Source organism: Parambassis ranga, chromosome 17 (genome assembly GCF_900634625.1).
Source record: "Parambassis ranga chromosome 17, fParRan2.1, whole genome shotgun sequence".
Taxonomy (NCBI): domain Eukaryota; kingdom Metazoa; phylum Chordata; class Actinopteri; family Ambassidae; genus Parambassis; species Parambassis ranga.
The window spans coordinates 5,168,073-5,183,141 of record NC_041037.1 but is presented as its reverse complement, the minus strand read 5'-3'; the positions used below and the strand labels follow the sequence as shown (position 1 = coordinate 5,183,141).

Genomic DNA, 15,069 nt, shown 5'->3' with positions numbered 1-15,069 from the left:
CTGGTGTAGATTTTGGTGGATTCACACAGCCAGATGGCTGATCCCCTGCCCCCCCATGGCCTGGTCTCCAGTTTTCCTCCATTTACTCAAGCTTAGTAACAATTAGCAATCTGCTCCACAGATCCTTAGCTGAACTAATTAGATAAGGTGAGATATAAAATGTATCAAGACTGCAGGTTCCTTTGTTTAATTGCTTTAAAACCTGCTGATAATGCATTAAAGTGTTTGATCCCAAAACAATCGGTGAGGCTGAGTGAAGTGTATTCACTGTACGGCAAGAAACAAAAATAACATCGTCTGTATGCTATCTTCCTGAAAAAGACTGCTACTTGCTGACACACCCCATACCTATTTGCTCCCTTTGAGAGAAGTAAAGGTCATAATATGAAGTCTGGTCATGCATCAACTACACACACACACACACAGTCTGCTTCTATATTTGTGAGGACATTCATTGTAACTATCGCAGTACAAAGTGCTACCTGTGAAAACGTGCACCTAGAAATCAGTAAATAACTAAAACATCTTGTAAATACAACACAGCAAGCCAACAAACTGCAGTTCCTCCAATGACCACTTGAGGGTGGCACAAAAAGTGTGTCAATCCCTATGTTAAAATGCCCAAGTTCACACCCATTCATGTCAGGTGTACAGATTATTAAGGGCCCGCTCCAGCTCCAATTTGCTCATATATGGTTTACCCAGAAGTGATGAAGACACATTTTTATCTCCTTATTAATGCCCGCAGTTCTAAACAGTCAATGAAAATTAAAATTAGTATGAACATTTGGCAGCCTGTCATCACTCCTTAGCTCCTAACAAAGGCTGTTATCCAATTATGTACAAAAGCACACATACATCCATAAACATGCATCATTAAGTACCCCTTACAACATGGAAGGCATCACAAACTAATGGTAATAATAACACGGGTACAGGATGACACACGGTTGACCATCGGTGCAGCCTGGGATGTGTAAATTGCTGCTGGCAGGGCTTTGTTTTCCTTCTGTGTCCTAATGGGGCCTGGTAAGAAGGGGACTCAAGATCAAGGCTGCGTCTAAACTGTTTGAACTCCCCGAGTAAATGAAGTGAAATACTGGGCCTGTGTTGATCACATGTAAGCCCCACTCACACATGCAGTGCACTCCGGACTTAAACTGGTGTGGCTGCATGCATGAACGACCATGCTGGACTTTAATGAGTCTCAAAATAACTATGTATTATGTTAAGAAACACACAATATGTTGTACAGACTGTCCATGCACAATGGACAATGACAATTTCTAAATTAAGCCCATTCATCATGTCATAATTTGAAGCAAAGTTGGCATTTAAAAAAAACAAGAAACTCTTGGGTTTCAGGATCATCACAAAGACTTTTAATGCATGAATAGATGGTTTCCACAGAGATAACTTTAAGTTTTAGAGCCACGGCCATTAGCTCCACATAGTATTTTTCTGTTTACACAAAAGGATAACATTAGTTCCACCACAATAAATAAATAAATAAATAAAGTAAAATAATAAAAAAAAACGTTGTTAAAACGATCTCCATGGATACAGTGTCCCAAAATGTTATAAATTCATTGTAAACAATATTTTCCAGATAAAGGGTAATACTTGTAGGTCCATGGCCATTCATATCTATTCATTTCTATTCATTTCTATTGTGTTTGTATGAAGAATGTGTTCTGATTAACTAGTTTTACCAGAGAAGTTTATTGGCCTTAGGTCCTTCAGAGAATCATCATAACACTCACATTCACAGCTAAATATTTGAAAAAGAAAGATCCTATTCATGCAGCAGTTTTTTATTAATGATAGGTGACAGACTGAGGCTATCATTACCACCTTTATAAAAAATAAAATACAGTTTTACTTACTCATATTATGATAATATCTCATGTTATTAGTTTTCTTCAAATGCAAATCAATAGCATAGAAAATAACACACTTTTTGTAACATGCAAAAAAAGGACAAAATGTTTATTATAATTTAAGTGTACACCAGAAACTTCAGAAGTTTGTTAAGTTAACTTTGTGAAGTGACTAATTAAATAGGACAAATTAAATGGCCGTAGTCTCAGCTGTTTTGTGTAAATTAGGTAAAAAGCACGTTTGTGGAATACATTCATGAAGATTCATACTCTATCACACTCTCTCTCTCACACACACACACGCGCACACACACACAGATGAAGCGTTGCAAAAAAATTATCATAGGTCATATTGGAGATCAGTCAAAAAGGGGGCATGCAGAAATTAATTTTAATATGAAAATCTATCTCACAGATGCACCAGCAGTTCATTTGAATTAGTGAGAAGATATGTGCTGCCCCTAATTACTGGAGACAGATTGAGATGAGATTATCCAGCACTCTAATCTGTGTTACTGGGTTCCCCTGAGGATAATTTGACAGAGATGGATAAAGCTACTCTGAAAGGTTATTATGAGGACCACTTCTACCTACAAGACTTCTACCTGTGATGATCCATCACAGGTGACCTATAAGCATAACTGGTTGGTTCTATATAAACCTTATCAAAGTGTGTGCTTTTATCTGGTTTCATGCATTATAATGAAGCTGATAACTACACGGTGATCCTGTGGTTTTAGATGAACTGATTGTGAACATCAATTGAGCAATTTCAGCTGAGAAAACATCGTCATTTCATCTCTGAGGATAAAAAACAGCTCAGTTCAAAGTTAAACGAACAGTTTCAGGGCCAACACAAGAACCTGACCAAGAACTTTTGGCCACATGGAGGAACAGAGTCGCTGTTTCTCTGCAACAGCCAGAAAAAAGTTTGGAGCCAAAGCTGTCAACAACTGATATTTTCCACATCTCGTCAAACTAGTCAAAAACTGCCTTGTGCACTACAAAACATGACAGTCCTCCCTGTCAGATTGCATCCAGAGCTGACATACAGTCTTCAGTCCTTCCAGTGAGGACTGTCAGAGACGCATGCAAGTCACCACAGAGGAAAACACAGTCATGAGGTAGAAATTAAATGCTCGCTAAGGTTTCCTGAAAGCAGTGCTTCCTCCTAACAAATGTAATAACTGAGCGAGACAGGCAGTCACATCGAACGCAGGCTCTGTGAGTTACATAGTGCTTTTGTCTGTGAGGTGTCACTGCAGCCAGCCTGCTGAGGTGGAAACACAGCGGAGATATTCCTGCTCTTTTCTTCTATCAGCCAATTTGCTGCAGATGAATATCAGAATAGAATAGAAATACTTTATTTATCCCAAGCTGAGATAATAACACACAGGCCCTTCCAGCATGCACACTTTCACATGTTGATATTGAAACTTACATATTGAGCCTCTGGAAAGTGCCACAATCCTGCAGCAGCTTAACATTTGTATGTCTCAACTTAAAAAAAAAAAAAAATCACACAGACTTTCCACTCAGTGAAATCTGCAAAAAAAAGGCTTTATGTGGAGAGGAAGACTAAGCAAACACCAAACTTTAAAAAACCGAGTAAACAGCATTCACAGACAGAGCCTTTTAACGACTGAATGTTGAATCAGCTATAAATACACAGCTATGTTATAATTGTTTTCCTCTGCCATCTCAACCAATGAGCCTAGAGGTCCACTGCGGTACAGTGATGGACCACATCACTGGGAAAATGCACTGTACCTCAGAGCCTGGGCGAACTGCCTGTTGAATGCACAACAGCCTCAGCCAAAACACACAGAACCAGCTTGGTGTGCCTGCACACAGAGTGTGTGCATGTGTGTGTGTGTGTGTGTGTGGCAGGGATTCAGGATACAGCTATGGCAATATTTGAAAGCACAATTAATAATCACAAAGTAAATTATTACAGCTGTTACTCAAAGGGGCTAAAATTGTTCAGCTGCTGGAGGTATGAATGAGATTTTTTGCCTTTTTATACCACACAGCTTCAGGCAGTTGAAGCAGGTACGAGCTGCAGCAGAGCTCTGAAACAATGTGTAGTAAACATAACTGGGTTACCAAGCACTGCTTTACACAAACACTTATTGTGCTGTTAACTGTGTGGAAGATGCACTTAATGGAACAAGAGTGTAATCAGTAATAGCAGCTGCTGGCGGCCGTGTCAGCCCCTTAAGTCTGGTTATGAAACCGTCAATACTCTTTATAATGTCTGTCAGTGCTCAATCATGGCTTAAGCTATTGACTCCACAGCAAACTGAAAGTGTGCAGCACAATGAATGACTATGAATGGCGTTAAAGATTTGGGCTTTGCATCACAAGCTCACAAAAACAAAAGCTGGGAGTGAGTGAATACCATCAATATGCATTTCCCCACTGTTTCCCTGTTCATATGGATCACAGCAGCTGCTCTCTGATCTGTGCACAGCTGAAACACCACTGAAACATTAGAGTAATGCTGTTTATGTGTATTAAAAAAATGACACTTACCAGGCACAAACCGCTGAGCAGCGAGATGAGCAGAAAGTCCAGACTGTGGAGCAGCAGTGAGGATCCCATCCCTGACCTGAGGCAGCTCTATACCTCCAAGAGTCCTTGCAGGGCTCAAACAGACACTGATGTAGCTCAGATGAAATATATTTAATCTACTTAACTCTCTTCAAAGTGGAACGACTTGTGTTTTTTCACTCCATCTGGCCTCTTGCTGCTTATGGCGGCTTGTGAAATCATAACTCTGTAATCGCCTCGCTCTGCCCTCGATTTAATTTCCTATAATCTACTATATATGCTCAGCCCGCCTCGCTTTATTTCTCATGCATCTGTCTTTTTTCCTCTTCTGAAATTACATCCACATGTCAGAACTATTTATGTCGCTCTCGCTCTGCGGTGGGAAGTTCAAATGATTCTTTGTAGGGAAGAAACCAACGCTGTATTTTTAGGTCTTTTAAATTTCCCCTCAGACTAACTTAAACACTTCAGTATGGAGCTGTGCGCCTTATGGCTTATTCCAGTCGACTCTTCCAAAACGTTAGATCAGTGTTGGACAAAAAAAAAAAAAAGACAAAAAAAAGAGCCTGAAGTGTATCACTCCATCACCAGCCGCTGCTGAATTTCACAACTTCATCCCTCTCTGACTCATGTCACCAAACGCAGTCATCTACTGCCGTGCAGGGCAGCAGCAGCAGCAGCAGGGTGTCGGGCAGGGTTTTAACACTTTACAGTAAATATTGTGACAGCAGAGCGTGGAATTACAAACTTTTCACAGAGGTGTCTCCTTGATTTGCGTGATTTTAACTCGATCAGCGCGCAGCTGCACTTCCTCCTCTGATTACGAGTCGGCTTTTCTTTCTTTCTCTCTTTTACAATAAAAAACGTTATTTTGAGAAATCCTGCTGAAGTACACACTACACAGTCTAGCGTGGCAGTTAAAGAGCTACTGAATGTATGAAACTCCCAAACCGGCTCTGTTTGCTAAGCTTAGAGAGAACACAGAAACACCAACTTGGCTCCAAGAATCTCTACTTACTATCCAGAGAAAGGCAAATTCACCCTGACGGACAGTTGACGCGCAAAACCCGCCTGAGCGTTTGTGCGCAGAGTAAAAAGGCAAAGGTTGAAGTTTCTCGTGTTGGGGAAGCGTCTCCAGATGTGGCAAGCTGCAGGTCGTGTTCAGTAGTGAGTATGTGGATGGAAAAGAGGGGGGGGGGCGGATAGGAGGCAGGTAGGGTGGAGCGTAAACGCGTCTGATTGGTGCGCTCCCTCTTACGTTGGCATAAAAACCACGACTCCAAAATGACATATTTTCTCACCCCTCAAACAAACTCCACATTCAGCAGATCGCAGGGCCTTTGCCAAACCGCTTTTTTCCCCTGCACTCTCTCAAAAGTTGCATCTAGTAGGATTGGATTACCGAGACATAATGCAGAAGATGTCCGTTTGTATCTGCAGCTGCGCTTCTTTCATTTGCATTAAGGATTCAGAAGCATGCGGGTTTTTTTTTACTTTTTTGAAATTAAACAATAGATAATCTGCCAGGTGGTTAAATGCCACGGTGAAAGGGAGGAAGGAGAATCATTCTGACTTAAATCTGTCTGCCTGTCTCAACCAGTCAGGGTGGGTGTATCCCCTTATGACATCAAAAACAGGTGTGAACTCAAATGGCACATTTGAACCCATTGCATAAAAATAGGGAGTCTTATTTTGTATGTCTGTACGTTTACTAAGGACATTACTGTCCATGTAAACTTGTACGAGGGGGCTTCAAAAAGTTCATGGAAAAAGTATATAGCTAAAACTCACATGCAGGGATTCTGATCTATGTTCTCATACTTAACATGAACCCATAGCATGCATAGCATAGCAGCGCCGCCAGTCGGAAGTCCTGGCCTCCATCAAAACTGAGGCCAGGACACACATCCAATTCATGTTGGAGCTAAGGTGGAAGATCAACCAAATCACTGACACTCTGGAGCGAGTTAATGGGGACAATGCCCCAAAGAGCTCAACAACCTACAAATGGATAATTCGTTTTAGAAGTGGGAGGGATGAGGTTGAAGGTGATCCCCGCAGTGACAGGCCATCCACGTCAGGCTGCGTGGAAAACATCCATGCTGTTCACAACCTAATTGAAAAGCAGAGGTGAATATCCACTGAATCAATAGCTATCACACTCAACATCTCTTTGGGTTCTGCGCACGCATTTCTGGTGGAGAGTTTTGGGGTTGAGCAAGCTTTCCGCTCGATTGGTCCCAGATCATCAGCAAACAAGGGCCGATCTTTTGATGGAAATTTGGAACAAGTGGGATTAAGACAGTATAGCTTTTCTGAGGATTGTTAACGAGGATGAAACATGGTTCTACCAGTATGATCCTGAGGACAAAACTCCATTAAAACAGTAGCTGCCCAAGAGTGGATGTGCGCCCATCAAGTCTAAATCAGAGCATTCAAGAGGGATGGTCATGGTCATTGTCTGCTGGGATGCAGAGGGGAATTTGATGGTTGACCTCCTCGACTACATTTACAGCTGCGTGTTATGAAGCCGTGTTGAGAAAACTGGTCAAGAAAAAAATCAAGATATGCTGCATTGGCACATCCTCTTCCACCACACAATGTGCCATACACAAGCTGTGTTATGCAAAAATCTGCCAACCCACCTTTACAGTCCTGATTTAGCCCCAAAATATCATTGAAAGGTACCAGTTTCCATCAGTTGAAGATGTAAAAGCAAAATGCTTGCAGAAGTATATTGACCTAGATGGAGCATATGTTGAAAAAGGAACATATTTTTTTTCCAACTGTCCTTTTTCTGTGAACTTTTTGAAGCACCTTCATATTATACAGAAAACGTCCTCTTTAAAGGGTTATTCTGTAGAGTAGATGCAGCGGACGTACACAGTTTAAGTGTAGCCTCTCAGATTTTGAAGCCTTTCCTACCTGCTGCTTTCAAGTCAGCGTCAGTCTGACGTCCCCTTTTGGACCAACTCACACCGCTCTCTTAAGCTGCTGTTGTACTCTAACAGCTCACAGTACAATGCAGTTTTTGCATGTGTGGTCTCAGAAGTCAACAAGCACTTAACTATGGCAATGTGAGTGAAATGTTCCAGCTATTAAACCATGCATGGCTACAGCTATGATAGCAGAATAATTGTGCAATTCAGTAATCACTTCACAGGCTTTAATACAGTTATGTGTCAAGCTGTAAACAAAGACACACTGAAAAAAGCGTTGGTATAAAAGCTCTCAGTGGTGACACACACTGATGGAGTGCTGCAGCAGTTCAGACAACATATATGCATTATCCATCAGAGAGAATAATGTCTCAGCATCAAAGCCACTGGGTGTCATATGCCACTGCTGCACAGAGCACACAAGCACTTAAGTCATTTATTCTCAAGCGGCATCTAGACACTATCATCACATGATATAGCATCAAATCAAATTATAACTTCCTCCTAATGTATGCAAAGCAGCTGGATTAAGATGACTGGCAGGAACATAGATTTTATTTTTATGATGACAGCTACAAATGATCTGGCTGTCTGTAGTTAGCCCATCATTAACTCCTTAGATGATGCTTCAGTCAGTTTGTTTGAAAGTGCCTGCTGTGTCCAACCTGTACTTAAGGAACACTTTGCTTGATGGTTGTGTATAACTAATCTTATGGTGCATTAGGCACAGCGAGGCAAGGACAGCCAGGGAGATTCTTCTCTTCTTGCATTCATTGACATGATGGGGAAGGTGCACAGCTACATAAACACTGTTCACTATACTGCTGGAAATGGGATGGGTTTTTGAACATACATTTGAAATGTGATGGTATTAATATGTGATATGATCTGAGGATGCCCTGGAAAGCTCTGGAAAAGGTAATCTGGTATCTTGGCTATGAGCTGAGCTATGATAAATTTATGTATATACCTTCTGTCATTTAATGCAGGCACACATGAAGTCATGGAGGATCTCTTCTTTTGGAGTCTGTGGCTTTGTCGCTCTGCTCAGTAAAGAACATTCAGTACAACTGCAGCAGTCTCAGAAAAATATGCATGTTATTAACATATGAATACATTTCTTTTCTTTTCAGGCTCTGTGTGTTCACCTTTCTGAGATCATGTTGTTACTGTAACAATATCCTCAACCTTAATCAGCCCAGGCTTCAGCACCATCATGGTTAGGTTATTCCTGTGGTTGCCAGCTGATGAACAATATGAAGGCTGTGGCACACAAACAGCGTTAACACATGACCATAAATTTACTCATTTGCAATGCAGGGGATTGCATCCCACTGCGTCCCCGCGGGAAACTCCAAATACAATAGGCAGCAGAAGATTAACAGGAGAGGCTTCATGACATATGAATAATCTCCACTCTGTTTCTGATCTGTTTCTTAGGGGTCTCCTCTCAAAAAGAAAGAAAAAAAAGCCTTTGAAAAATTCTATTTGGAAGGTTAGATGTGCCTTTGAGCCAATTATTGTATCTACGTGCCACTTCTGCAGGCTTTGGTACTTATCTCTGGCTATGAAAATCTTAATGTTTCACCTGTCCTTCATCAGGCACCATCCTATTTATCACAGAAACACAACGCTTTGATCCTTGACATCTGTGTGGAATGATTAATATCCACCACTGGTAAGTAAAAGAACCCTGCTTTGCTGCAGAAAGACAGTATCTATCTATCTATCTATCTATCTATCTATCTATCTATCTATCTATCTATCTATCTATCTATCTATCTATCTATCTATCTATCTATCTATCTATCTATCATCTTTAGAGATGTAAGATGATAGCTAGTGTTTTTACAAGGAGCTCAGCAAACTACCATCACGGACGAAACCCTCTGAAAAACTAATTTGTAGATCCTTCTTCTCTCATTAAAGTTCACTGAATAGTAGCAGTCTGACGTCAAAGTGGGTAACACTGCTTGCCTGGAAGTGGAAAACAGGCAATCAGCTCTGTATAAGGGTTCTCTGCCTCAGGCAGAACGACATCTATCAGATTCTGTATAACACTAAAACGTATGTTCTCACTACTTCATCTCCTCCTCCACTAATGCACATTTGGGATGACTTCCTCTGTTTGAACACCAGTTAATGCACCTGTATAGAAGGGTATGTGTAAATTAAAGGCTGCTGGTGTGACAGTGATGACCAAAACTCACCAAATAAGCAGTATGGTCAGGAATCAGGTTTCCTGATGTATTTGTACCATACAACATAACACTACAAATATTGAATAGTCACTTGTTTATTAATTAAATGTAATTGTCCTCATGTAGCTGATCCTCACTCCCTTTGTTTTAAGGAGCAAAAGGCTCCTTATTATTTTTATACTATACTTTTTTTTAAAAAGTGTATCTAAATGTAAGATGCTTAATGTTTAAAAGATGAGTCTTCACTGCAGGATTTAACCAAATGTTTAACCATAGTGGTGCCAGGTATGTCGGTTTCGATATGTCGGCTGCTGGATTCAGATCTCATCACACTCATTCAGAACAATCTGCACTAATAGACAACAGAAATATATAACTTTAGGGTGAACTGTCCCTTCTCATGTAAAGACTTGTATATGTACACCCCCCCCCCCCCCCCCCACACACACACACACCTACCCGTCACCCTTTCACATAAACCTAACAAAGAGATTTGCATATTTGATTAGCATGTGAAAGCTTCACATGGAGAAATCTAATTTATTCACTGTGCTCATGGGAAAAAAAGAGTCACCTTTGCTTCCTTTTAAATTAATTTCATTTACTTCCTTCCCAATTTGAAAGCAACAAATGTCACATTGAATGCAGTCAATACTCCTCTCTTTGTCTCAAACAATTGGTGAAACATCCCAGAGGAAGCTATTTCCAGCTGGATTGGGGTCAGCTCATCTTCTCTGAAGCAACTCTTGTTGTCTTGACAGCTCACCCACTCAGGTCTCCCAAAGGTATACCCCAGAAATAGAGTAAAAAAGAACAAGTCTGGTCAAAGAAACTTCATCTCTGACACCCTGAGCATGGGCTACACATACACATACACACAGCTGAGGTGGAGGTCTACAGCTATTGAGCACACTTTGATCAAACATATGGCTAAGAAAGATAAGGCAGCATGAAGGACTTTCACCAGCATGAGATCACTATCAACAGCTTTGCACATATTACACTCATACAGATTCCAGGAATTTAACTTTAAAGCTTTACTGATGTCATATATGTTTTTTTATCAACCTCATGAAACTACAGTAAGGTCACAAGAACTTTTACACATGATTCACTGTAAAAGTTATACAGATCTTTCTTTGGATGGCTAGTGACACCATGACGTACACACTGCTGTAATGATCGAGAGTCAGATATGTCCGACTCTGAAAACAAAAACTGAAACAGAAACTGATGACAAAGTCCAGCAGCAGAGTTAATTATCACGGAAATGTAAACATTTTTATTCATCTTGTCCTTCATGATCCCCTTTTGTTTTGAAAATTATCTCACCACAGGGTCCATTTAGAACTGGGAGCAGAAGGAGCCACACCCTTCTTCAAAAGCTGCTTTAATTGGTCAGCCCGTCCTCACCATGCTAAACAACAGAGGAGGTCACACTGAAGTGATCAGTGCTTACACATCCAGCACCCTCCTGTGGAAATGAACAATGTTTTGGTCATGGCTGCATCTGTTGATACGACGGCGTATTAGGGCCAATGTAAGAAAAAAAAATACTGACCCGGAAGAGGAGGGGGGGGCAATATTCTGAGATTTAAAGTCGTAAATTTACGAGATTTAAAGTCGTAGATTTACGAGAAACAAAGTCGTAAATTTACGAGATTTAAAGTCGTAGATTTACGAGAAAAAAAGTCGTAGATTTACGAGATTTAAAGTCGTAGATTTACGAGAAAAAAAGTCGTAGATTTACGGGAAGACCTCAGATATTCTCTGACATTAGGCTATAAAGTCGCAAATCTGGAGACACGCCGCTTGCTGTCACGGTCGCCGTGGAAAAGCTCATCAAGTTGTGACAATGCTGTGAAGAAGATAGCACCGTTCATAACCTTTCCTGCTTCAACCTCCCGACCATAGTCAGGGAGCACAGAGGACGAGCTACGGTGCTCGTGGTTAACCCCCACCGTCACAAACAGCTGGAGGACCAGAGCACTTTCCTGTCCTTGCAGGCAGCTTTGTTCTCATATTCTTTACGCTGTACATATACTTCTTGTTAATAAATCGCTCCTCTCTCAAGCTAACAAGTCATCTTCTCTTCCCCTCCTACACAAACACGCTGTCCTGTATCCTGCACACTCACACACAGGTAAGCACACACGTACTCACTGCCTTCCTATTATAAGGCATATAGGCCTACAACTCTCACAACACCGTGATAAAAAAACAGTTACTTTTTATCCAGTTTACACATATGTAAACTGTACACATAAACCGTGTGCATGTATGCATGTATGGAAACGCGACATAATTCCATGACCAGGAAAAACGGATGCAAATTTCTGAGTTTTTTTCTCGTAAATCTACGACTTTTTTTCTCGTAAATCTACGACTTTAAATCTCGTAAATTTACGACTTTGTTTCTCGTAAATCTACGACTTTTTTTCTCGTAAATCTACGACTTTAAATCTCGTAAATTTACGACTTTGTTTCTCGTAAATCTACGACTTTAAATCTCGTAAATTTACGACTTTAAATCTCAGAATATTGCCCCCCCCTCCTCTTCCGGGTCAGTATTTTTTTTTCTTACATTGGCCCTAATACGCCGTCGTATGTTGACAATGAAAGCTGAAGAAATGAGTGAAATAACAGAGTCAGAGAAGAACCAAACCAAGCGTGTAACCTCTGTGACAGTTTTAAGAACAAACATATTCAAATAGACTTTTAAACAGTCAACTAGTAAAACTAAGAGGGAGCAAGCCTGTGAAGGTTGTGAGTCATATCTAGCAAAACATAACTGACTGATGGAAAAACACCGTTTACACTGGGAACCCTCGGCTCCTCACAGTTAAACTTTGCTCCACTGCCCTGTATAGAGATTTGCCTGATAAACAAATAGGATGTGTACAGAGCTGCGACAAAAGGGCTGTTTGCACCTTCAGTGCTGCCTCTGCAGCGTGTGGCCATCATATCTGAGAATGCACTTTCATCACAGTGAATGTTGGCGTCGTCGCCTGGCGGCAAGGGCGCTCTGGTGGTCAGCTGGAGAGAGGCTGCCCGCTGCTCTGCTGACTAAAAAACCAGAGGATGAATGTCCCCAGGACGATCAATACATGTAACATACCACAATAAATCTTTTCTCTCTTCGTATTGATTCATGAAAGAAAGAGAGGTATGTAGTAGGTGCACAGGAGTCCCATAATTGATCATAGGGAATGAGGCTTTTGAAGTGACATCAAATTAATGTGAGGACACTCTTATACAAGGTTGTCTTAAAGTCAAAATGACACAGCGGGGCTGAGATTTACTTTATAATGTGACATTTTCAGGCGCAGCAAGTAATCCCCTGACCATAGGAGGGCGGTGTGGTTCAGCTGCTGGCTGGGCTGTTGATATTTGACAGCGCAGATGCTGACAGCTTCTAACAGAAGCTTGTTGACTGACATCCTGCCTCTGAATAAATAATGGGCTTTCTTCATCACTTCAGGGTTTTATCTTTGATGCTTGTAATGCTCCATTTGTCAACACTGCATATATGTTCTGATGTTAGGGGATGTTTAAGTGATTGTGAAAGAATGGACCCAAGATAGTCGGATACACTCCCACACACACACACACACACATCACATCACATAAACAGCAGCAGCATAAATGTTTCATATAAAAAAATGTTTTAGAGGAAATCCTGCAGTGAGTTCCTTAAAAAACAAACAAACATTTATGTTATCTTTACTTAATAAACATTTCTGCCAAATAACATGGCAACTGAGTCTATGTTGGAGGGACGCCTGCACACCACTGGCACCATCAGCACACTGAACTGGATACCGCATTGGGTGCAACTTGGACGAGGGACAGGTTAATTACACGCTCTTTCACTTGACTGACCGCCTTGTGGACTTGATAATGAACACGTCACATCTACCAGGAATCCAGCTGGTGTATTAACCACCTTATTAGTATTAACATTGGCGTGGGCACACCGTATCCTGAGTGCTCGTAAATGATCACAGTGGAGCAGTGTCGGCCCGACTCCACAGAGCCGTAATACGCAGCCATAGGGGAGTCTCTGTCTGTTAATGCAGCTACAGATCGCCGTGCACACTTGATATTGCACTTTAAAGACACATAAATGTCAATAAAAAGGGTTTAAACCTGACAGAATCCTGCTACCACTACAGATCATACACAAAATCTTAGATAAAGATCTGTTTAGGATTAGTTCATATCAGAAACAAGCCCGTTTTTAGCTCAGTATAGCACACAAACCATTACTGTATATAAAATGTATTTACTTTTAAATTGTGGTGTTCAGATAATCAATGTATTTTCCTTTGTTTATATGTTTATTATAGCTGAGTATTTCTTTCCATTGGCAGCTTTATTATTCATTTAATCAGATGGAAGTAGCAAAAAATGTAAATATCTCCAATTATTCATGAGTGCCTAATTTTACAAACACGCTGTCGAATTAAAAGCACATTTAGGCTGTACTGAAATGGTCATACTCAAGGAGATGACGTGATAATCAACGCAACACAATCTTCATATGCATAATGCAAGCACTGGACTTGATTCAACATCCATATGCAGCCTTATAATGGGTGACTGACAGGTTTGAGAAGCCCAGCATCACAGGTCTAATTGCATGCTCATGCAGTACAGCTCTGTGAGAAGCTGTGCAGAACGTTTGGAATGTTATCATACACCTGTATTTGACTGTGAAAACAAAATCAGATGCATAATCAAAAAAATTCTTAGTTTCACTTGTTTTAGCACTACTCTGCTCCCCCAAATTGAAGACAGTGGTCGTCATTCGTGTGAATGACGTCATTTATATATTATGAGATACATATATATATATATATATATATATATATATATATATATATATATATATATATCCCAGTCCTGATATGGTCTGTCAGAACAATAACCTGAACAAGCCTCCTCCCCATAAAATTTCCTGTCACCTCTTCCCTCCAATAATTTGATTCTGTATATATGCTCTAACTGGACTTCACACTCACACACCATTATAGCACATAGGTGAGATTCATGTCCTCCGTATCAAAGTGCATGACTCTATAGTTTAAGTGACACATCTGAATTGGACTAACATGTTTTCTGGGAGATTATATAACAGCCTTGTTTTTTTATCCAGGCTGTTAAAACACCATACAGAAAAGGCTCCAGCTGCCTGACTGAAGGTCGCCTGATGGGTCCCAGGAACAATTGGCATTGTGCACAGATTGGAGCCTTTCCAAAGTACATACCAGCCAGACAAGACTCCAAAATAGCAAACCACACAGGTCTCGGATGTTTTAAAAGCTTGACTGTATGCGGTCGGCCGTGTCATGAATTGTTGCTGGGGCCTGTCAATGGCAATCACCTGGCTGGATCTGAAAGTGGTGGCGGTGGTGGTGGTGGGTGGGTGGGTGGATGGGGGTGACTTATACGGGGCTGGATCCATTTATACTCGGACTGACATACACTGTTTCT

The 15,069-nt window shown here is 40.9% G+C and overlaps 1 protein-coding gene across 1 annotated transcript in view; it reads right to left on the bottom strand.

Moving 5' to 3' along the window:
• Positions 1-4,526, bottom strand: part of pth1r (parathyroid hormone 1 receptor) — a 39,055-nt gene extending 34,529 nt beyond the window's left edge. The window contains exon 1 of the mRNA XM_028427778.1: positions 4,416-4,526. Within this exon, the coding sequence (XP_028283579.1) occupies positions 4,416-4,484 (69 nt within the window). The 5' untranslated portion in view covers positions 4,485-4,526. The remainder of the gene's footprint in view (positions 1-4,415) is intronic.
• Between the last annotated feature and the right edge of the window lie 10,543 nt (positions 4,527-15,069).